Source organism: Lissotriton vulgaris, chromosome 2_1, assembly GCF_964263255.1.
Source record: "Lissotriton vulgaris chromosome 2_1, aLisVul1.2, whole genome shotgun sequence".
NCBI lineage: Eukaryota > Metazoa > Chordata > Amphibia > Caudata > Salamandridae > Lissotriton > Lissotriton vulgaris.
The window spans coordinates 1,859,900,760-1,859,926,685 of record NC_141687.1 but is presented as its reverse complement, the minus strand read 5'-3'; the positions used below and the strand labels follow the sequence as shown (position 1 = coordinate 1,859,926,685).

At 44.2% G+C, this 25,926-nt stretch overlaps 1 protein-coding gene across 2 annotated transcripts in view; it reads left to right on the top strand.

Moving 5' to 3' along the window:
• The window catches only part of ANKDD1A (ankyrin repeat and death domain containing 1A), a 392,066-nt gene that overhangs the window by 76,087 nt on the left and 290,053 nt on the right, over nt 1–25,926 (top strand). For both annotated transcript variants that reach the window (XM_086958048.1, XM_086958049.1), the window contains exon 2: nt 18,323–18,426. In XM_086958048.1, the coding sequence (XP_086814174.1) occupies nt 18,323–18,426 (104 nt within the window). The remainder of the gene's footprint in view (nt 1–18,322; nt 18,427–25,926) is intronic.

Genomic DNA, 25,926 nt, shown 5'->3' with positions numbered 1-25,926 from the left:
ACTCTTTCAGCACTGTATCATCCATTTTTAGTATCCTAAAGACATCAGTATCTTTACATTTTCTAGTTACGGGTGTGCAGTAGGTATTTTGTTGTGTTGGTCAAAGAAATCCTAAACCATGAAAAGGTGTGTTTGGGAATCATCTGCATGAATCTGAAACTGAAAGTTCAATAAGCTCCATTAGTAGCCTTATGCGTAATTTGATAAGTAATGATGATAGACATGGCTTATTGAATGCTGAAAAGTATCTTAACACTAAGAAGACTTGGCTAACCCTAATCTTATTGACTTGCTTCAAGCACTGATGAATGATAGGACCCTCATCAAGGCTATATCAGGTCATCCACCACTCAACATCGTCTTAGGTATTACATTTAATGGTGTTACACACTGGCATCATTGAAAGACAAACTATTGGGGATGCCTTTGAAAACTCCTTTCGGTAAGGAATTAAAAACTGGAAAATAAAAAAACTGTTGCCATGTAGGGAAAACCTTCCCAGAGATTAGCCCACTAGCACTACTGCCTCTTCCTCCCATTCTCCCCTAACTCCACATCACCCTTCCTGGGAACATCTATGTCTTGCCTGTCCCCTGGCCACCACAAAGCACCTAACAGAACAATCTTAAAGCCTCTTTTTCCTTCCACAATTGCACAGCCTAGATCAGACTCCCTGTCTCCCTCCTCCAAGGAGGTGAACCAAACTCAACACTCATCCCCAGACATGAGAGGCACACTACATCAGTCTGCACTCTAATGAAGTCTGCAAAGATTCACACAATCAGTCCCATCTGCCAGCTCAAGGGACACACAACGTTGTGGGCCTGCATGTCATGACGGTGTCCAGCCTGTAATAATGCTGGTCATGGCTTAATGGTGTTAATATCTGGCATATTGTTGGCCTCAATAGTATGATAGTGTTAAGGCACAACAGTAAATTGTGAATGCAATTAAAGTTCAAGCAAGTTAATGGGAGAGGGATCTGTTCATGTGAACTCGCGTAATGTGCACGCAAGTGAACATGCCTTCCAAAGCTTCTCTCCAAAACCCAGAAGCAAAACTCCTTTGCTCTTGCATGGGTTGCGAAGATTGTTGGGCAGTTGGTGTCAGTCCTATTGCCATTATTAGGATGTCACGATATGTCATATCTGTAAACAGACTGCACAAAGTTACTTCTCAATTGGAGTCTTCATTGATCACGTTTTCTTTGACATTTCTTACTGCAGTGTCTGTTTTCCTAATGGGTCTGAAACCTGATCAGTCCTCTACACCTGAAATAAATGCATTAGCAAAGCACACCAATTGTACACTAATCAGCGTCCCACTGCTGCAAAACAATCCAAGTGTAACTGACTGGAGCATGTATTGGACTAATGCAACATGGCCTAAAAGAGCGTAAACAAGAAACTGATTGACAAGCTATGGGTGCATGAGATGGAACTTCAACTGGGAGAAATGGAACCGTATTAAACCTAATCTGAAAGTGCCCCGTTGGCTCTCTGTTAAATCCAGGATTAAATTCAAAGTATTGTGACCGATGAAGTAGATTGTTAACCATAAGTATTGCAGCTGCCTTATGATTTCTTATTTCAGGCTTTTATTGGGCCAAGTTAACAGCAAAACCCCTATTTAACCTGCGGTTGTTCACGACCTTGGGGTCAAGTGTCGTTTCAGCCGGAGAGTGCAGTTGTGATGAATTAGTCACAGTGTGTAATGTCCAAGGCAAGGTTTTGTAGGAGCTCTTTAATGCAAAACGCCTGGTAGACTCTTCTTTTGTGTCCTACGCTTTGATCTTCTTTCCCATTTAATCCCATTGGCTTGGATTAAGGGACACGGCCTGCTGCATTTTTCATTTGAAGAATCTGAGTTTAGCCTCCTTTGTTGTAGTCCGAGGGGCATTTTTTGGAGTTCTGATCAACTTGTGCAAACAATATAAATATACTTTGTATGACTGGTAACTTGCATTGTTTATGTAACTGGCGTTATGAACTGTTTAGAGCTCTTAATCACGCTTGTGAATTCCACAGTGTGTTCCATCAGCATTATTGTTATCTCAACCCAATTGACATTTCCAGTTTCACAGCGACCTGTTATAAATTGTTTAGCTCTTCTAGAATTCCCTTTAGCCATTCACAACTCTGCTGCAAATTAATGCATTTTATATTTGACAAAAGGTTAAAAAAAAAGCTGGAGCTAAAAGGAAATCAATTGATGTTAGTGTCAAATGGCCATTACAGGATCTGCAGGGCGAACGCATGGATCGGTTCCTGGCCAGCTATACCCCTCCCCACAGGAGCAAACTCGTTGCTTTCTTTGTACACAGTAATATTTTCATAAAGGTACATGAAAAACCAAGCCTTGAAATTGCCTTTTATTTTAGCTTGTGTCCAGTGAAACGTTCTGCAACATATACACCAACTTTACAAGCTTCCCTTGCACTTTCAAACAGGTACATCATGGGCAGCAGTAATAGAAGACACCCTCCCTATAGAGTGCGCACTCGTGGCAGTAGCAATTGTCAGGGATTCTGGCAACGACTGGGGGTAGGGTTAGACAAAGTAAACATAATATGAAGTATACAGCCCTCCCAAGATCATACAGGGAGTCAGAAGAGAAAGGGCACTCAAAGAGAAAGTTCTGCACAAGGGAACAAGAAAGTCAAAAGTGATGTTATAAAAGTAACTCAAAGATAATACTCACAGTGGACAAGAAACACCACCTGGGTTTTGAGCTATGCCCACAAATCCTGCTGATAAAAAAGGAACACGCCAGGCAGTAACAGCAATGGTGTAGAATTAAATACACAGCTACAATAGGCAAGGAGCTAGCAAGGAGGAGTCGTTAACAAAAGCGAATACAAACAACACTCTTGGCACAAAGCAAGTGAAAACCACACCAGGTTACTGGAAGCAAAGAACACAGGAATAGTAAGGTAGCAAACCAGAAACTGGACCTAAGGTAAATGGAAAAAAGGCTGACACTGGGAAAATTGCAAACACAGAAGTGAAAGTTCAAGAATGCACTAAATTGTGTTGGCTCAGAAGTGAAGGAAGCACTACAGGCAGTGTTAGTCCAGGGAACAAGGATTAACTAAAGTTTAGGGACTCTGGAAACAAGGGGTCACTCAAACAGGAACATTGCTACACTGGCCAACGCTGGGCTCAAGGAAACAGGGGGTTCAAAGAGCTCACTATAATCACATGCATCAGGTGGGAGCAGGATAGCCCCTGCCAGTCACAGGTGTGTTGAATTCCTGCATCCATCCGTGGCCTGCTAGGATGGAGACGAACCAGTGAGCAGGGTATACTATGAATTTGACTTTTTCTCAAGAGCAGACTGGTTTCCACAAAACCCATCATGGACCTGGAATGTGTGGTAATTTTAGAATACAGTTCAAAAGACAGAACTTCAGTAAATGCATAAAGTGGAAGGTTTGGAAGCTTATTAGAACACTGGAAACTCCCCCAGTGTGGCCCCCTAGTGGTAAGTAGGAGAGCAGAGGGAGCACATTGTGACACGAAAACAAAAACACTATTTGGCTTGGGTTAGGACGTAGCAATTTTACTTCAAGCATGTCCAGCAAAAGGTGCAGACACAGCCATAACAATAGAGAATGCAAATCTTTAAACAGTGTTAATACCACACGGAACATAATAACTGAAAATTGCACACACTTGTTTATATCCCTTTACCCTTCTTTTCGTTGCATGGGGAACAAATTCTCCGGAGCGCACAACAACTCCTTGACTCAGTTGAGGCCTAGGCTTATTGTGTAAACCCAAGGTGACTCTGTGCCACATGTGCCCCTACTGCCGGGTCCTAAAAACCCATGTATGTCCTGGCCTCCCCCACAACTGTGGGGCGAGCAGCAACTAACCCCAGGTCGAAATGGCCTCTGAATTCCTGCAGCCAGATTCAGTGGCTTCACAATATACAGCCACTGCGCCACTGCCTCCACTTATTGTGCTAACTTGTTGTATTTTTTTCAATGCTGACCTATGTGTCCTGGCTTCCAGATTGGGTAAAAGATGGCATCTCGTGGCTCGTACTCCTCTTTATACTTCCTGCCTGACCATATGTCCCTGGGTTTCCTATCTATGTGACCCCTTTAGCCTCTGCTTGCCACATAAGCCCCACTGGTCAGGGACCTGGCCCTACCATACATTTGAGCTCTTCCCTCCTTTCCTCCACTGGGCTCGACTAACGGCATCCTTCAGCAATTTTACAGTGGGCTTGCTTCCAGGACAGCTGGTGATGCAGTGCTAAGAAGAAATGTGAAAGATGAAGATTTCTCCTACGCTTGGCATGCTCATGGTATATTTCCTGGCTGAGTGTGGACAAAGTCAAGGCGTAACCCACTATAGGGAAGATTCTGCTTCCCTGCACCTATCTTGGTCATATGGACTATTGGGGTCTTCGGACTGCCTCGGACATTAGTATATTGGTTCACTCAGATGGAAATGTAGAGGTAACCAACCCACTAGGTACAGAGTCAGCATTTCTATGCTTACATCCCAGGAGTCTACAGACATGAAGCAGCCAGGTAACTCTGTTGGGGTACATGCAATCCCTGGCCCGCCAGTCAGCGAATAGCTGACCAGAGATTCCACAACCAATCTAAGATCACTAGGCATTCCAGCCACGGCTAGAATAATGCCAGCTACCTGATTGGTTATGAGCACTTTGGTGCCACAAGGCCTGGCAATGCTCGCCTATGACAATAGGTGTGAATTAAAGGAATCATAATGGACAAAGGATTTCAGTCTGAAATAACGAATTGCCCATGGAAATTCAGTTGTTGACCCATAAGCCCTGTAAATGATTTCTTATGGCATTTGCTCTTTTTTTTCTGCCATGGCCTCCAAAAACTGCTCATAAAGGCCTGATTACCATTTTGACAAAGCAGATGAATGTGATGCAAGTAGATATACTCCCTGCCCGTCGTTAATTTCTTTTAACCTACCCCCCCAGTAGTAGTGTGCCAGAGTGAACTTTGCTGCCTCTATCACATTTTGAATCTTTACTGTTATTTCTCACATTTATCTGTTTCCCACAACATACTATTTCATGAAATATTTTCCAGGCCTCGCCCGGCGTTAGCAGCGCGTATGTGCTGCTCTCGCCATGGCAAGTGACTTTTTGAATCAATACGAATTCCAAATGTGCACGAGGGCGGACAGGACAGAAGATGTGCACACGGGGACTGGATGCTTTACTCACGGTGTGACACTCTGGGGACTTTTTTTTTCACCGCCAGTAAAGCATCCAGTCCCCGGGTGCCCTGTAAAGAGCTATTCACGTCCCATGACATTGTGCATTATGAGTGCGGGCCGCCTGAGTTGCGCTTGTTTTATGTCTGTTTTGGGCCAGACCCTCGGAACGACCCACCCATGCCAAAGCCGATTTGAGAATGAACTTTCTCCACTATGAAACATTCATGAATGCATTCCAAAGGCTACATAAAGCGCCAAGAATCCAAGTGACTGGAGAATGTTGTACCGTACATATAGTTAGTAATACCTAGGCTATCAGTAGAAATTAATGAACACCAGGAAGCAGGTAGGCATGTCTAACTGACGGAGTATTTCCTTTTGCACAACAAGGCCCATTGCAAAATGGGCCTTGATTTCGTTTTCTATCGCTTTGGACAACACACACCAGTCTCGCGCATCAAAGATGTTCCCGCTTTTGACTCCGGACGATGTAACCTTTTTGCGAATCATGTCCGGTTTGGCAAACCCCTATACATTTCCTACATAATTCCAGTCAATTGCCAATTAAACCGCATAGGTAATCGTTGCGCTACACAAAGATTATGTCATACAACAGCTGCTCTATCTCAAGTCTATATCTAGAGTGCTTCGCGTTCCCGCGTATTTTCTGTCGCTTCAGCAGTATTGGCAGTATCCAGGGCACATCTGTATTCCGGGTACTCCGTGTCAGTCGCCGTTGTGCGCTCTGCAGGTTGGTTATCCTTGGAGGGGCCGCAGCTGTCAGACTGACTTCCATCAGGCCTTCCTGAGCCGCGAGACACATTAGCGCTCTCACGCTCTGACCAGACAGCACGATCGAACCTGCAATCTCCATGTGATAAATGGTAAGGTCCCAGCTGATGTGGCTGCGCCCCGAGCCAAGGCCGGGGATCTCATTCCTGTCCTAGTTAGAGGTAGTTAGAAGGCCAGAAACATAAATGAAATGCGAGACGTGAACGCACGTGGAATAGTGAGTAAACAGGAGACTTGTAAGGCCTGGCGTGTTGCAGCGCAAGTGGCACTTAACTCACCGTCTGGCCTATTGGCAGGGCCACTGGAAATTAACGACTGGGGAGGATCAAATTATGCGTCAAGAAAAGGCTTATTATGTGGGGCAATGCTGTACATTTTGTGATATTATAGCTTCAGTGTTGTCATTTTTGCACTTGGTAACACTGTCTTACAAAACGTCTCACCAATATACAGCTATAATTAAATTAAATTTAACTAGTAGCCCGGGGTGGTGGGGAGTTTGAAGGGTGGGGGGTGGAGGTGTGCCTCCAGGGCTAAAGAAGACTACAGCCCCCAGAACCTCATGGGCGCGAGGGAAGCCCGTTCTGCTCGCACCTGATGTCAATTGCACAAGCGCTATAAAGCACCCCTTTCACCACCGTGGCGCGGGACCCACCAGGGTGAAGCTCAGGTCAAGGGCGGGCCTGTCCGTGTCTTGAGGAGGTTGAGCTGGCCCGGGCCACCCCTCTTGGTTTCCCTAAAAAAGTACTGTGATCCACTCTCATCTTTAGCTGTCTCATTCGTTTCAGAAGCTGGGTTTGCTGTTTTACACTTGGTATCCTCTAGACTAGAGAGACATGACATGAACAACTCCAGGCTTCATTGTAGCTCCTAAACATTGCTGAAACTCAGGAGGCTTGCTATAATCTTTGAACAAGCTGAGCCTCAAACTTTGTTGTGCCCCCAACGCTTCAGATCCTTGCCTATAATTGTTTATTTTTGTGTTCTCTCAATTTAGTTTTTTAACCCATCCCATGCTTGTGACGGAACCGTTCCGTCACGAGCCTCGGGTGGGCTGTGCTGGTGACGGAACGGTTCCGTCACGGCCCTCTCGCCGCGCCTGTGCGGCGCGAATTCCGCGCCTGCGCTAACGTTCTGTAGAGCGGGCGGGGCCGTGACGGAACCGTTCCGTCACAAGCACTGCTCACCCGCGTGCCGTGACGGAGCAATTCCGTCACGAGCACGGGACTGCCGCGCGGCCCCCTCACCCCCTTAGCATTGCGGCGGAATAGCCGCCGCAGTGAAGGGGTTACTCTTGAGGCTTATTATTAACCATTGCATTTTCGGTAAGTTTGAGGCAAGCGTGGCAAATCTGCACTAGTAGCAATAGGCTATTTTTGCTTTGGGCCTCTCTGTGTTTTTTTCCAGACTAAGGTTTTAGTAGTGGATTGAGCCTGATTTGACTCATCTTAGTTTTAGTTATCATTCACATTGTGATTATTTATTTGTTAAAGTTTGTTTTACCAAGCTATTCTTTCTATTGCTCTTCACTGTACCATCTACATATTTTGTAATAGCAGAACTTAATGGGGAAACTCTAATAATTGTTCCCTGAACTAAATTGACCTGGAGAAGGTGAAATCAATTGTTGGTAAGACCACCCTCCAAGCCAAGACTAACAAGCATTGGCATAGCCAATAGGTCTCGCCTTTGGGACCTTACAAGTGTTTAGTTATCCAGCACAATATCCTTGGTTCAACAACATCAACTGTTGCATGGCTAAACACTTATAAGGTCTCAAAGGCGAGACCTATTGGCTATGCCAATGCTTGTTTTATAAGGCCATAGAGAATGTCTTTTCTAGATGTTAGCTCTAGCCACAACACCTGCCAGTATTGTACAAGTAAACGTTGTGTTTAATATGCAGATTCAGTTAATAATGACATTTACATCACCAGCAAGAGCGTCAAGTTTTAGCCAATAAGATAACGGGGCACAGGAAGTCAATTAGTTTGCCCTGAATCACTTGATGTAACAAAGTTGTGTAGGAGGGATCAAGGTTATTAGTAACACAGATCATCTGGGTCTGGATTCGCCAGTTTGCACAGTAGAAAACATCTCCTCCTAAGTTTAGGCTTACCTGTACAAAGACGTGATATTTCCCAGCAGGCTAGCGGTTCTGACAGGCTTTTGGGAGGGGGCAGAACTCCTTCCATATGCCAACATGAAATGGAACTTAAAGTGCTACAGCTTTACTGCCCTTTCCTTATTCTCCTATCAACCCTGCCTAATTGCATACTTCTGTCATGAAGAAAGGCTAAATTGATTCATCAGACGAAGCACGTGTAGTCAATGTGGGTGTCGGAGTCTACCCTGATTCAGCTGTGTTTTATATTTATGTATTCGTATATGTACGGATTTGGCCTACATCTAAGCTCTTTCAATTCTAAGGAAAAAGAAAACTAAACAGAAGGATCGCAGTGTGGTCTAATGGGAGGGAGAAATTGACAAGAGTTCAGTTTAAGAATTCAAATCTACGAAGAGCACAATTATTAAATAGTCGTTAACAGAACCACTGCCCACATCTCCTCCAAGATAAAGGCTTTCTGGACAATGAGTATATAATAGGCCCTTTACCCGAGTACCTTTGAAAGGCCAGATATTCTGGTTGGTTTTTATCTAGTGTAGCACCGACCTTTTTTACTTGAATATACATTGACAAACGTAGTTTTAACCCTACAGCAGATATATACAAAAACGAGTATGGTTCTATGAGGGTTAAGTTTCATCCTTGTATAGTTCAAATAATATAGGGCCGTCTGAAGAATAGTTTGACAGCTTTAGTTTACCCGTGGTTAAATTTCTAAATTGTCTTTAACTGCAATGGCTGACTGTATCAAAAACCTATCAGGAACTCAGCTGAGGCTTGCCTTCATACTTGTAATTGTCTGAAACAGGAAGTGACAGGAAATACATTCTCTTTGTAAATTACAAAAGCAGAGGTGCAACCTAAACCTCTATGTTGGCGGCAGCATTGTATCTTTTATTGTTTCATTGCTCTATGGGCATCCGTCCATGGGAAGCAGAGAATACTGCAGCAACAGCAAGTTCTGCACACTTTTACCCTTGCCTCCCTGCCCTCCAGTGCTGCAATCCTCTGCCCAGAATCTCTTTCCTGGATTCTTACTGCACTTGCTAGTGCTTGGAAGTTTCTGAGTTGGGCACTTTTCTTCTGCTTTGAAATATCTTCAATGCTTTTGTTTACAAAAAAGTGAAGGAACCCTGCTGAGAAGTTTGGGCAATTTTCCATTTAAAACAAAGTAATCATCATGGTAGTGCTGGTGGCTCTATAGGGGATTAATGAGAATTTAGACTCCATGATTATTCATTCTTGTCACCTTGAGACTATCACCAGGTACCAGCAGGTGTCCGTATGCCTGCAGCACTCTCGCAATATTTCATAACAGTGCAAAGAGAAGGTCAGTATACTTAAAACTCAAATAGATTTCTCTGTAAGAATAAAGTCACTCATTGGTTTCAATCAAGGTTTGTTGTTTTTATGGCAGCAGGGGCAGGAGAGCACTGGTGATTAAATATGTTGTGTTTGTGATCAAGTTCATTTGAGACAGGCTGGAATTAACGTGGAGTTTAGCCTCTGAATTTGCATGCGAGCACTTAACCCAGCAAATTAACTTCTCCCTTTATTTATTCAAATCCCGAAACATTTAAGTTCATTGAAAATTCTAGGGTGATTTTGCCATTCACATCACACAAACGTCACTGGGGAGGCTGCCCTCTCCAGTTTCTTTCCGATTATAAAATCCTTGCAACTTGTAACGATTGCTTCACTGGGTATTTGAGAATTTTCACTATAATTACTTGAAAGAATGTAATTAAGCTGAGACAAATCGAATGCCCCCCGCATTTTACTGTAGCATTTAGGAACACTCCCGAAGGATTAGCAATGCATTGCCTCTGTAAGATCTTGATATCTGACTTTGATACCTTTCCTTTCCCTGAAGAGTAAACACTTTTCAAATATGCTTGTCAAATGTGTAAGTTCAAGCCTTATCTTTAGCTCTTCCTTTTTCATTATAGTTTATGTGCAGCCCATAGTGAATGTCAGACATTACAACAAAAACCTTCACATCGTGGTACATTACACCACGTTCGTTACAACGCCTACCTTTACAGTATGTCTTTTTTACTTTTGACCTCTACCCACCCCATAGCCCTGAAATCACCCTGGCCTCCATATACATCTACTCCTTCCTGAACCCTAAAAAATCCTACCTCCCTTTACCTCTACTCATAGCTAGACCCAAAAAAACCTTTACCTCCATATACCTCTGCCCACCACTGAACTAAAAAAAAACCTTGCCTCTCCTTACGTTTTTCCACTACCTGAAACCTTACCTGTAAAGGCATGCATTCTAAATGCATAAGTTGCAAAAAATCATGCATTGAAAATAGATTGTTGTAATGGTATGTCGTTCTAACAGATTCATTGTAATTATGACATGCCCCTATGATAAACGCAAAACTGCAGTATTAAGTGCTGTGGAAAAATTCTAAACTCCAGGTCAGTGGCGGCTCCTCGAGGTAGGGCTCCGGGGCGGTGGGGCAGGTAGGGGTGGGGGAGGGGAAGGGTGGGGGGTAGTAAACTCTGGAATGTGGCCGAGATTCACTAAACCGGGTACAATTCTCTAAGAATAAATTGAATGTAACATCATCTAGACCCTCTACTTGGGGTACAGCCTACTTTCTCTCAATGAAAACATGCACACAGACTTCCTACCATCCTGAGCTGATCTGCTTGTGAGGGGCTGTTAGGAATCCTGATTGGTGAATCCCAGGACAGGCCACGGTGCATGGCCCCAGTTGTATCAGCTGGGGTTGTTTGTCACTGGTGTCTTGGGACCTGTACAGCAGAGCTATTATTGAAGAACCAAGCACCCCTTGACTCTTAGACGTGTCCCGCAGATCAGGTAACCCCCTGAATGTAGCCTGTACTCACTCAACTCAAGGCCACTTCTAACTGCCTGTGCACAAGAAAACCCTAAAACCACAACACCCCCATATGCCTCACACAATTTAGCAGGCACCATTAATAAGAGTCAGGCTTACTGGCTTTGTCAGGGAATCACCACAATAATTAAAGACAAAATTATAAGGTCAAATCTCAGTGCAATGGTACAGCCTTTCAATGACATTAAATATTATGTGCAATTATTTACTGTTCATACCGTTAATGTCAATAACATTTTCAGTGATCAGTGGTGTGCAGTGTATGAGTCTTTTTTGCTACCTCTCCACTTCCCGCAACGCAGTCACATTCCTAATAACCATAAGCCTAAACAATCCAGGTCTAGGATTGTTTGAATACCTGAAAAATGTCACCCCTGGTCATTCGTTTGTGGATCAGAGCTACTTAGGGTGACAGTTCTAATTTTTCATTACGGGTCGAAAGGAGGATTCTACACTTTTAGTAGACCCCCAGAGCCAATAGACACTTTTCTGGCAGTACCCTTGTCTTGTCTTTCTGAGGCCACACACTGACTTATGGTACGATCCCTAGCTCTAGCTAATTCTGGCGCAAGGTTCTGCTCTGCCACCGACCGACACCCCATTCTGCTGACAGCCTGTGTGCTGGTGCCGGAACCAGCTGTCTTCGGTTCCACCTGCAGTTGCAGGCGGGAGCTTCAGTACTGGGCCTTGTCCGCTTTCCTTGGGATGGAAATGGGGGTTGTGTGAAACAGCTGCACTGGGGCTCTCACCCTAACTCCCCAAGAGTGTGGAACATGGAGCACAGTAGTGTTACATGGCTCCACTAGGGCGCTGACCTTTCCTGGGGGTAAACGAAGGTTGGAGGGATGGGGTATTTGCTCAGCAGTGCATTACACTCTCCCCCCACCCCCAACCTCCTAACCCTGCCTCGGGGCCTGGCCCACGAGGCTCTGACCCTTCCTCTCCAAGAGTGAGGAAACCAGTAGAGTGGTAGTGCTCCACTGTTCTACTGCACCCCTGCTCTTCCTGTACTTGAACAAAGGTTGGAGGGGTGGGGAGTGGTAGTTGCTCAACAGGGTGTCAAACCACCCCTCCCCCGAAACCCTGCCTGAGAGTATGGCCCTCTGATGGGGCAAATTTAAACATGGGAAATGAACACCACATTCACTGCTTTCTGAGTTGGTCACTGTCCTTCCCCGGGGGCTAAGTATTAAACCGTGAAGCACAGTTGCTGGATCCTTTCCTCAGCAGCCACCCCGGGACCCCACCTGCTACCTGCTACCTGCATTGAAGCAGGCTGATCTAAAGCTGACTTTATCTGGCTCTGTTAACGTGTTTTGGTGGAGTTTGGTTTGTTTAGCTCCTGGAGATACACTGTAGCCACCAGAAGTGTATGTTATGCCTCCTGGAGTTTAGTTTTGCAGTGCTATCCTTCCGGTGAAGGAGAGCTCAGGGCCTCCAATCCTGCCACTAAGCTCCTCAAAGCCTGCTGGATTATGGCTTTTTGCAGCACTCAAGGCTTGCTTGTCTGTCTGGGCTCGTGGTTGTTCTCTTTGGCCTTAACAACATAGTTTGCATCACAAAATCCGAGACAGGTCACAAAACGTTGGTGCACAATTTGCTATAATTTTTTGCAATCTGTCTCTTCGCACCTTATGCCCTATATGTGGTGGTCGTTTGTTTTATGGCTAAACCATTTGAATGCATACCTGCAAACTTAAATTCCTGTCAAAGAAGATGGGCTTCCTGGCAGCTGTCAAATCTGCCAGGAGGCTGGACAAGGGGCAGGCATTTTCAGGTGAGGAGCCTTACATCAAGTTCCATCCTGACAGGGGTTTGGGGACATTTGTTTTTCATCAACAGACTTTGATCCAGAGAAAAACCGAGAAAGACGCAAAAAGGGAAACGGAGGGTTAGAGAAAGAAGGAAAACCAGTGACAAAGGGAGAAAGCGGGGATGGAAAAAGAACCTTGAAGAGTGAGTTTAGGAGGCAGGTAGTGTATGTAATGAATTAAAGAGGCCTGAGGTAGAATCAACATTAAACAGGCTTGGTATTTGGCACCCTTACCTTTGAAGCCTCTATCACAGGCTTTTGAACAAAACGTTGGACCCCAGCACTTATTGTTATACAAATTAAGCACTGTATATTTTTTGATGTTGTTTCCTGTTAAGATTTTGAATGTTGTTTATAAAACTGAGGATAACTCTATGGGCATAAGGAGAGGGTACAGACCACAAACTTGCTTTCTTGTGTTGAAAAGGGCGCTTTATTGAAAACAGGTTGACAAAAAGGGGGTGGTGATGAACAGAGTGTCTGAGTTAAACAGACCACTCTTACCCAGTCCAAAGATCAGGGCTTGATCCATCACCGTTATTTATCTCACTGCCCCATCCCAGCTCAGAACCTGGCTATATGCAAATCAGTCTGTCCCTGGCCCAGTGTATCATGGGAACAGGGCAGACTAAACTACCAAGCCAATTCTTCACCAGAAAGGAAACAAGCTACCGGGGACCGGTTTCTGGCATTTCAGCCTTCTTCGGCCCGGCTTGCTTGAATCCTGATGGAGCAGTGAGAAAGGGACTCATGTCTGAGTATACCCTGCCACACCTATAGTGGCCAAAAACGATTTACAAAAAGGGGGTGGTGATGAACAGAGTGTCTGAGTTAAACAGACCACTCTTACCCAGTCCAAAGATCAGGGCTTGATCCATCACCGTTATTTATCTCACTGCCCCATCCCAGCTCAGAACCTGGCTATATGCCAGTGTAAGAATTGGCTTTTGTAGTTTGGTTTGCCCTGTTCCCATCATGCACTGGGACAGGAACAGACTAATTTGCATACAGCCAGGTTCTGAAACTGGGATGGTGCAGTGAGCTAAAAAACGGTGTTGGATCTAGCCCTGATCTCTTGACTGGGTGAGAGCTTTCTGCTTAATTCAGAGACTCTGTCCCTCACCACCCCTTGTTGTAAATATTATTGAAAACAGGTGCACACACCGCAAAAAAACGCTGGCCTTCGCCTTACAAAACTAAGCCTCACTATGGAACAAGTCACCTATGATCGTTTACCTCCCACCCATAAGATTCCCGTCCCCCCCTACATGTTTATTTTGCAAATGTCTAACTCCTCCCCTGGTATTGAACTAGTGACCTTTAACTCCCTTATCACTTGACTAACATCTATTAACATTTAACTTTCAAAATAGCCTACAGCTTAACTTTGATTTCTTGTTTCATCCAGGTGTAATTTTTTAGACATACCCGATTTTCCAGACTCGCCTATGTTCACAACAATATTCTTAATCTAGAACCATGACAATGTATCTGACATACGCCACTCGGAAAACGAATCCCCTGACTCTTCTGCCTCCCCCCAGGACCCGCTGTCTAATCTGCAGTCCTTCAATGTTCTGGCCAGAACCTCTTTCACTTGAAATAAGTATAGCTCTATTCCGTAGCGAGACAAACGAACCCAATCCCCCCTAAAGAATTCTGTTACATATTTCAAATCAGGGTATTCCACCCACCAAAACCTTTGTCCCTGCAAAAAAAAGATGCATTTCCCTGTTCATTTTACATCTTGCTCACTCCACTCTCTCCTCACACAAATCCCCTCCATAGTACGAAACATCCCGCCCATTGCTGCTTGATTTCCATCATATCTTCCTTCATCGCCTTTATTAACTCCAGTCCCTAGCGGACCAGCATGTACTTATTCGCCTAAGTGAATCACTAACACATCCGGACATTTATGCCTTTTCAACAACTTGTTCAAACAATGCAAAAGCTCTGGCCACCTCATCCCCCTCTCCTGTGCCAAGTAATCTTAGACAGACTTTCGTCGTACCCGATGTTAGCACCTTAACCTTTTTGTAGCTCGTGTATATTCACCACTTAATAAAGGAATGTAGTACGATCCAAATAGACAGCTCGACTGCTTCTGGAATAGCCACTGCACTTGAAAAGCCAACATGTGCAAAACACAACATATTATCCTGTAACCTCAACAATTCCCCCCATCCCCCGATTGCACGTACTGACGAAAGCTCTCAGAAGACTCCTACCCAGTTGTATGATCCTAGGCCTTCGCAACCCCTTTTTGCCACCTCCGTTACCGCTCCAGTCCTGAAGGAATGTGTGCCAAAGTCACTTGGGGCTTGCCCCAAACTCTGTAATGCCTTGCGCAGTTCACAAAGCAGCTCAAAAGAAGTCACTGGTGTCCCATTAGCTTGTCGAAATACCCGCACCCTGTACATCTCCGCTGATCGCTCTCAGTTTATTGCACCAACTCACCGGACACAGACCCTGCACTGGGAATTCCTGCAACACCACAGTCTTCCCAATGGTCATTTGGTCCATCTTGGACTGGTGCAGGCATAGCTCTATCCATGTTTTTCCAATAAACTGCAAATCTTTACCATCACAATTCAGTCTGTTTGGGTCAGTTACCAAGCAATGCATTTACTGAGTCAGTAAGCTAGCTCTACAGTGAGGGAATGAATTGTAAAGCCTACAGCTCCTCTGAGGGAGCATCCCTGTGCTGAAACACAGACCGATGGTAAAACTTGTCCTGAAGCGAAGATTGGCTAAAGGAGAATAACCACGTTTATAAGAGTTTCTGAAATCACCTCTTTGCTTGGGCCACATAGACTCAACGGGGGGAGCGTTAGAGAAAGAACATACTCCCTTACCAGAGGGTCTGACCTTGGAAATTTGCCTGAAAAGAACATCAGAAGAATCTAAAGCTTTAACTGGAATGTAATGCAGGAAACGATCATATGAATGTTTGGGCCCAGAGATATCGAAAGCCCTATGAGTCAACAGAAGGGCGTTGAAGAGAATCTTTTTTTACAGGCAGCCAGGGAAGAGATTTGAAATGGGGGTTTGCATTAGAAGTGCAAATTCAAATTTTGTTTTGAAATATATATTTACGCACACACAGTCTATTTACTAATATTTCACTGGTATGGTGTTGTGTTTCATGTTAGCAAATCAGCTCATAAGGCATGGTGTAAGAATTCCATTTTGGGAAGTCTTGAAAAGTCGGTGAGCACCCACAAACCTGCAGTTTCCCCAGAAGCTGTGGATTTATTTTCTAAAACCACGATTGTTGGAAATGTATTTTAAAGTTAGAAGGAGACATTCAAAAGTAAATTTCTAATTACCCTTCAACGATATTCATGGATCAATTAAAAGCCCTGGTGAAATGAGGTTGGTAGAGAGGAAAGAAAAGAAGCAGTCTAGTTGCATATTCTTAAAGCCATTCTTGATCCAGGATCTGAGCTAGCACCCTTGATGAGAATAAACTCTGGTTCTGGTCAAATTTAGTTTAAGAGACTGCAGACATCCGTGATTGGATAATGTCCAGGTAGTGTCTTAGACACTCTATGTCAATGGCCAGTGAGAATGTGAGGGATTATTACATGTCGGCTATGTAATGATGTAGAGACTAGTTCTTATTTATGTCTGTGCATGCATGTTACTTTTTATGCATGGCTAGTGTGGGTAAAGGCCTCTCCTAGAGGACGCTTTCCAAAGACTGTATCCAAAACAAAGTTCAGACATAAGGAAAGGGATCCATTAAGAGAATAATGCATAAAACAAAGATTTTGAGAAACGGTCTAGAGCTGTGTTTTTGGTAGGGAGTTCCCTTGCTGTAAGGTGGCATGTGTCTGCTTGTAAACACGCTGGACAACACCTAACATACATGCTGGAAAATGCTAGCATGCATCCTAAATATTTTAATGAACAATTCGGAAGGAACGCATGTATACATGGATAGATCGTCATCCTTTGCCCTGATGCAGTAAACAACCACGAGATAGCATTTTTTCCACAGCAGATTTTTAAAAATTAATTTCCTTCATCATTTAACTCGGTCATTAGTCATAGACCGCCCATGGGTACCGACGGACAGAGCGGGGCCCCCTTCCCTGAGTAATCACCAGGTAGAGTTGAGGGTGACACCCAACTGTTGTGGGTGACCGACAAATTGTTCCATCACTGTCCAGCTGGATAATGTCGGTGGAGTATATGAATCGTTTATTTTGATATTTGTCACACCTTGTGTGTTTTTTTAACTTTTGAGCAGCAGCTATATATCTTTCTAGCTAAATTGGTCCTGAGGAATGCCCCGATACTTATAGATCCTTGTGTGGGCAGAAACATGTCGACCTATTCCATCGTCTAACTTTTGCTCTTCATCAGTTAGTATTCTGCTTTTTAATCATGACAGGGGCACTCTTAGAATAAAATTGATATGGAGCTCCCTTAGCCATTTTTAACACACCCTTTTCGGTATTAGTTAGCGCTGCACTTGTTATTATACTTTGCTTAAGAACCCTCTTCACCGGGCAGGAACTTATGCCTATGGGTTTCATGGTGTGCTCTGCGGAGTCATCAGCCATCCTCTGATTGGACAACAGTGATGGTTTCTCAGTCATATTCCTAGACTGAGTACCCCACGAGAGGAGGCCAGACCCAAATGATGACAACTCACTATATGTGAATGATGTGTTTGTGACAACTTAGTTCTCTCCTCTCTTGATGAGGTGGCTGTTATCATAACCCTTTGACATAATTTCTTTACACCTGGTCCCCTCCTGTTCGTGTTTTCACCATTGTTCACAGACCCAAGGTGTTGCGTGGTGTATTTTGAATTCGGAAGGAACGCATGTATACATGGATAGATCGTCATCCTTTGCCCTGATGCAGTAAACAACCACAAGATAGCATTTTTTCCACAGCAGATTTTTAAAAAATCAATTTCCTTTATCATTTAACCTGGCTTTGATGTTAAATACGATTTCATGCAGCCTTTTCAATTGGCCTCTCACCCTGCACGTCCCTACGATCCATTTATATGTCCTTCTCTTGAATGAGTGTAGCCGCGGTGCTATAATGACACATTTGGCCTTGAGCCAGACTGTAAGCCTTAGCCAGGACCTATGCCAAGGCTTTACCTTGCAGCGCACACCAGGGCGCATTTATAGTAATGCCCTGGATGTCTAAGAGCCTCAAGGGAAGACTAAAGGTGCAGGAGCAATCAAGAGTTGCAGGGAGTGAGCAGGAGTGACCTAAGGAAATGAACTTCACAGAATAGTAAGTGCAGATCAAATCGAGTCTACAGTGCCCTCACAGGTGGGGTGGGCAGGTTAGAGAGTTCTCACACACTCTACTAGCGGCCAAGATCCGCTTATGTATGTTTCCGATAATAACCCCATAAATGTTGGATCTTTTTGATAAGTGTTATCTAGAATACTGTTTCTAAGATTTTTACTGTATTTGCATTTCTTGAGTAATTGTTGGATTTTCTTATCTTTCTCTTTAGTGCTGCGTTCTGAGAAAGAGTTCCACGTAGCTGCCAGGTATAATGATACCGAGAAAATGCTGCACATGATCAACAAAGGAGTCAATATCAAAGCCAAAAATAATGTAAGTACTGAACAATTGACCATACAAGTGCATATCTATTGTGGTAGAAACTATTGGGCAAGCTAGATTGTATATTTAATGTACCTAGCTCACTTCTTTGCTTTTGCCAGCCATCTATCTGCCTTCCATTCGCATTTTCTCACATCGTAACTCTCGGCTCCCAGGTCGCCTCTGCAAATGATTTTGTAGTAATGTATAGCTGGCTTCTGGATTGGCTGATTCTCTGAGCGCTTGAATCTGAACTATGACCCCTTTTGACTCTGATGCCCCTTCACCCTTAGTGCAAGCAGTGTGCCAATACTATGTTACAAAGCTTGAAATACGCTAGTGTTGATGATTAGTTCAAATCAAAGGTACTGACAGTCTAAATTGTATGTGATGTATGCTGGTCAGTGTACATCTGATGCTGTCTAACTTAAGTGCACATTATTGGTGTTAAATGTGATGATTGAGGTTCGCATCTTGACTGAGGATATACAAGTTGGAAATCGATGCTCTTGCTTGGGACTTTAATGACGGAAAGGCAGAGGAATAGTTAACAGGGGTCGTACTTTGTTCTCCGAACGTTATTGTTTAATGCAGCCAAGATACTCCAGCTCACATGAATGATGCTTATGTCATAGCTGTGCACAATTGGCACTACTCCACTTGGGAATTGTTTTTGGAAAGGATGCTGAACCCGCACCCACACTATAGTGGTATGCTTGATCCTTGCGTCCACTACTTCTCATTGACAGCTATTCCATAGCGCGCTTTATCAAGGTTGTTTGTCTTGAATTTATGTGATCTCTAAAAGACTAATACTTTCTCATCTAGAATAGAGCTGGAATCTCAGAAAGAAAAAAATGTGTGGTGATTGTGAACAAATCTCTTTATTCCTCCTCCCTTACAAGATTAACAAGCATTTACAATGCAATAGGTCTTGCTATAGGCATTGTAAATGACAATGCCTATTATTTATGTTTTGATAGTTAACACACTCATAAAAGGCATTGTCATTTGCAATGCAAATAGCTCAAACTCTTGTAAATGCGAGACCTATTAAAAAAAGGACCGCCATTGTTCCGACTGCTCGGAAAGTGAAAGTGCACGTGGCACCCTGAATGTTGCAAGAAAGCATGTCGTGCCTGCAGTGGGAGAAACTCATTAAAGAATATAGTTCTTACAAAGTAAAATAGACATACAGTGTAACAACCGAAGTAAAAGTTTTTTTCAATTTCGGTTGTTACATTGGAGGTAACAAATGAAGACCAGGCGGTACTAAGGAGGGACTAACAAGCATGTTAAGGAATCAGAAGCCAGCATTTACGAAGGACAGTGACACAAGCCAATGACAAATATGGGCCGAGCTTCTGCTCCATACACCAATACAGCATGCCACAGAGCATTGCGCTGTCCAAAACAATAGTGGATTACTCTGTCACCATTTATTCCTGTAAAGAGAGTAACATGTCTCTGCCAGTTCATCTTCTAAAAAGGTCATTGGTATTCATCAGGGCTAGAGACCTATCACCCCATATCAGTCTAATGCAAGCACCTTCCATGTTTTGTGTAGTATATGTAGGTGCAGAGAGAAGGAAGTACTGAACATGATGCCAGGAATGGCAGGTCCCATGTGCAAGAGCACATATAGACTGGTATATTATTTGACTCATTTTCCCAAATATTGGTGTGGCGCATGGCATGACCAAGAAGATAAAATGGTCTGAAAACTGAGATGGTAAGATAAATACATCGAAAAAAGGTTTTTGTCCTGACTCCTGTACCACCCATAGAGAGCTAAAATAGCCTATTAGTAAACATTGTGTACGAGCACACAGTTTAAGCACCACAGGGTGAGATGCTTCCAAGTGCAAATAGACCCACGAAGAAGGGGCACTTCCGCCTCCCTTGGAGAGCTGTATGCCTGGGGGATGGAGGATTTAGCAGGCATCCATAGATTCACTGATCGACATGCAAGGGTATGTATTAGTTACCGAGTGTGTAGTTTTTTTTTAGTAGGCCTTTACTGTTCATCTTGTTAGAAATATGTGTGGGGAGCCATGCTGCCGACACGCCTCATAGAACTAGTTCATGTTTTCAAATCCAAAAGCATGCACAGCTAAAAACGGCACCTTTGGAAATACAGAGGTGCATTTAAAATGCGGTGTATTTTAATTGGCAAATGATAATCTCTGGAAGGAGAAGCAAGATTAACGTCTTTATGAAAGTTTTGAATTGGTGATTGCATGGTTTAAGAAGGACTAATCTGCTGCCCTGTTTAGATAGCAGTAGACCTGGACTGGGACAGTGCAAGAGTCCTGGTCCCCGAAGTAAGTGCTGGTGGTAGCCACTGTGAACCACTGGGATAAATTAACCACTTCTGGTGCCTACACACTACTCAAACACCTACACATACAGGCATACCCACAGGCACAAATGCACATCATCGGACATGCCATCAGGCAGCAACACAAAGACAACCCTACCAACAGAAGCTCATACACGCTTACACATCAGATGCCCACACACACTCACCATCAGATGATATCTTACACACAATAAAATAGGGTATACCCAGTACGCAGTTGGACCTGGCCTAGTAATGGTACATAAAACAAGTGGTCCAACTGACCTGTGGATTTAAAATTAAAAACATTGTAACTCAAGATAAACAATTGCTTGTATGGAACAAAAACCAGCAAAAACGTGATTATGAAAAATGGTTTATATTGTAGGTTAATCGTACGTTTGCATTTTTCAAATGGTTGCTCCAAAGGGAAAAAGGTAAATAAAGTGCTTAAAGTGGTGCTCGTGAAGGGTTGGGAGTGTGACAATAAAAACACCAGTGCCTGCCTTCTTGCCAAGTACAGTGTGCCTTGTGAGGAAGAGGAGAGTGTTGGAGGGAGCAAGGTCCACTGGGGAGCCATATTGAGTGGACTCCTTGTGTGAGGTGTGAGGAATCTGCTCCTTCACTGATCGAGTCATTGCCTACGTGCAGGACAGATTTGGCGAACCCTGCATGCCAGGAGAGGTATGCCTTTAATGTAACTGTGTGCCGTGCTGACATGCCGGAAAGGGCCATAGCCCTGTGCAGTAGAGTAGCTGCGACCTGCATGCCAGGATGGGCCACCAGATAAAGACTGCCATGTGGAAAGGGGCCGTAGCTCTGTTTAGTAGTGGAGTGGTGACCCTCTATGCCAGTAGAGGCAGCCGTAGTGATCGGCCTGACGCCCGGGGATTGTGAGTTGTGGTGACCCCGTATACCATAGGGGGTCACTGGGAACACCAAGGATTGCAACTTTTCTGCCTCACTGGAGAAGTGAGGACGCTGTAGTTGCACCATCAACTAAGTGAGAGACCCAGGACAGGATCGGCGTAGCCACCTCTGTCTGGGGCCAAAGCAATACTTAGACAGCAGGAAACCTCCGGTCATTTCTGGAGCTGGACCGTGAATAAGAGATTCTGAACCTGCTGGATGCAGCCACCTGGTCAGCGTGCGGCCGACTTGCCTAAACTTGGCTGCTACCTCTGCGAGCGCCCATGGATGTGGCGCACTCAGGAACTCCGAAAGCTTCCCTCCTGCCGGATCGGTTAAGACTTGTTTTAGGCAAGTCGACCCCAGGGGAGCTTGCTGTAGAAGTGCTACTGCGCTAGAACACTGTTCACATTAATTGAGAGTTAAAGTGTACTCTTCAAACTCGGACTGCTATTAGGGCATACCCTGCATTTTATGAATAGTGAATGGGGAATAACCACTATCGCGAACACGAGTAGAGAGTGGGACGGTAAATCGCCAAAGAAACACTAGAGCTCTGATCTCAAGGGAAATTGTGAGATTGTTTGTGAATGTTGTATTTTTCCTTTGTGTGGGTAGCGGTAGAAAATATAATAGTCTCTTTTTTTCCTAAAAGTGAGTCTTTTGGCTGGACAATGATTTATTGCTGATGCTGCAAGCATTTTGCGTTGTGAACCTGTGTTCACTTCCCTGTATCCACACCTCCCTCCCCCCTGTACCCACCTCCCCACCCGAGGGAGCCCACGACTGCTCATACCATGCTTACCCTGAGAATCAAATGCAGAAGGGTACTTGGCCCCGTTACTCACAATCCTTAGTAAGTTGGGCCCTGGGATATCAGGAGTATCACCCTCAACCAATACCTTTGCGCTCAGTGTCCCCAACTTGCTCCATGGTCCCCTGAAAGGGTTTCTGGCAATCTTCAATTTAAAATATTGGTTCAGGCATGTTATTTTCATTTTTGGTGTGTGACTGGTTAATGTTTAGTACTGTAACCATGGAGATTTCTATTTAAAGTTTGTTTTCTTGGCATTGATGAATCTGTTACTTATCTCTGCGAACTTAACCCACAGAATTTCATTTCCTTGCTCACTGATACTTATTGCTTACTATATTTCATAGTTTTTATAGCGCAAACATATCTAACATCCAAAACAAGAAGTTCCTAAAATGGTCTCACTATCCATTTTTTTTCTTCTAATTCCTGTATTTTAATCGCTTCCTGTCCACTTTTATTTTTCAATATTCTTTACTTCTAAACCCAATTTACTTCAGGAACTCAGTAATTGACAGTAAATGAGCCCAGCAGTTCTTCGAAAAAAGCTCACTAAGGCATATACTGTGAGTGACCCCTGCATGCTTGGGTCTCTCCGGCATAACCGACGTGGAAACAGAAAGCCTCTGTTAGCAATACACACTTACTTTGTTTACAAAAACTACCGCAATGAACTCACGAATTAATACATTAGTTTTGCCAGTAGCCAGTGGCGTAGCAAGGTCAGGTGGTACCCGGTGCGGAAAATGTCTTGTCACCCCCGGCTTGACAAAGTGGCAAAAATATGTGTTTAAAACACCTATTTTTGCCATTTTGTCACCCCCCCTCAGTGATAACACCCGGGGCAGCACGCACCCACCGGACCTCCCTTCCTATGCCACTTCCAGTATCCCAATAACTTAAAAATGGGAATGGCAGTTTGAACACTCAAGTTTCAAAGCCATGAATAGCACTGTGTGTAAACGGCTTACCTGCTAAAGAATGACACAGCAATAGTAGTGCATAATTTGAGCGTGTGGTTATTGGTGCTGGCACCGGCACTTTCTTGTCGACACCGGCGCTTATGACAGTCTGCCACATTGTGACGCTGCTAGTCTAATATAGAATCCAGCACAACATCAGTTCAATATACATACATAATGTAATATATCTAAAGATTGATATCACCTGCCTTCCAAGCCATTCTGAATTGTCACACTTGTCGGGTTGATTAGTAGTTGTGTTGGTTCTGTCATAGCAGCACTGATAGGAGCAATGAGATGGTCCAAGCTACAGTGACCTCCCGACAAGGGCCCTGGCACTTATTTTTTCACAAATTAACTACTGGGCAATAGACTTGTACTGAACTACTTTCACTCTGTTCCATGCAGAGACTTTCCCTCTCTCTCTCTCTACTTTTTTCCACTGAAGCATTGTAAAATGTTACGATTGGGGCTCCATGGACACGAGCTCGCAGATGCTGCAAATTGCAGCAGCAAATATAATGCGACCCAGTAGACTCCCACCAGCCTCCATCTTGTGCGCTCATTCCACTCTTTGTGAACTTTGGCTGGCAAACTCCGAATCAATTTTCATGAATAAAATCTATGCGTAAACATCTCATTTGTGACAATAAGAACGAACTTGATGCCTGTGACTGCCCTTACATTCCTAATCCTCTCTTAAGCCCCCTGAGAACCCGCTCAGTTCTGTGGTAAGGAACCACCATGCAGAGTGTAAATGGCCTTCCCACTAAAACCAGCAACTTAGGGGGGACCCGGCTATCCCCTTTCTCTTTCCAACTTCCACTCACCCATTGGGTTAAGAGCGTTGCCCCTTAGGACATATCTCATGCCATCAATTAACCTGTATTTAAAAATTATTTTGTCTCACAAACCATCTATGCACATGTCTTGGCCCAAGCTAATCTCTGACAGCTAATTAGAGTCTCCAAGTGGGCCCAACCCATCCCAGTGCCAATGTCAGAGACCGTCTCCCTGATATACCTACCACACCACTGGAGATCTTTAAAGCACACCGCTAACTGTTGGGGTTGGAATATATCCTGCATGGAGAATGGGTGTGTACCCTTGACCCGAGTGCCCAACTGTTTCTGAACCTGGTATCTCTGCTGTTTATTTCACCCTGCCAGCTTGCTAATCTAAGGTGTGCACAGAGGCCTAAGCCCTCATAATCCAAGGTCTAGAACCTGTTTTGTGACCTGAAGGGGCGCACCAAGCAGACTCTTATAGTTGGCGTAGGAGTACTGTCCATTTTCAGGGTGAGACACATACGGTGGTGGCATGGTACTGAGTTTAGTGAATCAGTAGTAGGATCAGATCTTCTCTGTGTCAGGGAGAGGGCCGTTTTCTGGCCCCTCTAATGCACAGTTCTGATGGTGCTCTGACATTGTGTGTGAGTGCATGGGCAGTTAGCATGTGCAATGTGTAAGATGAGTATGAGTACTGAGATCTGTTGAATCCAGTTTGTATGGCTCAAAGTTTGGCCTATCACAAGATGGAGGGTGGATATAGATTCCTCACACAAGTGTATCGGACATTTTTGTGGTTGAAGGGTTGAGGCTAAGACTCTAAGGTGAAGGAGGATGGAGATGGGCTCCCTTTAGACGTTTAAGCAGGATTTGACAGTGAGAAAGTCAGTGAGAAAATTGACAGCAAATGGCTGCTGATTAGTTCTGAGCAATGTCATTTGATAGATGGGAGTTTTTAGGGATGACTGAAAGTTTCTACGTTTCTAACTTTCCCTCTTACCTGCCCGTTTTACATATTTAGGAAGGTTAATGGCAGCCAGGTGCATAGTTCTCATACATCATTGTTTCTTTGTTTTGGATACTCCTGCTAAGAACGCCAGCATCATTGACATCAACTCTGTGTTGCATTCCCCTAAGTGTTCCGCATAGTATTACCTTCTGCTGTGTGATTAAAGTACTTTCTTTTATCCCAACTATAAGCACTGAGCTACATGTTACGTTATTGTGTCTGTTGGTTGACTGTTGAGTTCTGAGCACTTGTCTTCTGCTGTGCCTACCTGAGAAGCTTTTGATTAATTCTGGGCTGGGTGGTTGTGGTTGTATTGACCATGTCTAGTTGAAGTCATATATTTGGAAGGGTTGGACTATGGTTACAGTGGTGAGGTGTGTGTGGTTACATTGGCTGTCAGTGAGACATAGTAGACAGTTATGTAGTGAATGGGATTGATTGTGCATATCTCAGGTTTCCACCCATTTATTGCAAAGGCTGGCTTATGCACTGAATATGTCTTAGTGTGTCAGCAAGGTCTCTGACTAGGCTGAAGATAAGGGAGGGGGAGTGACTGGAGGGCAAGGATGCTGGAATCGGGGGATTCAAACTGGTGAGTATTCTGTTTTGAATTTACATACTTGATTAAGCATAGCAGATTTGCAGGGACAGGTTGTTCCAGAGAGGATACGCTTCCACTTAGAAGTGGT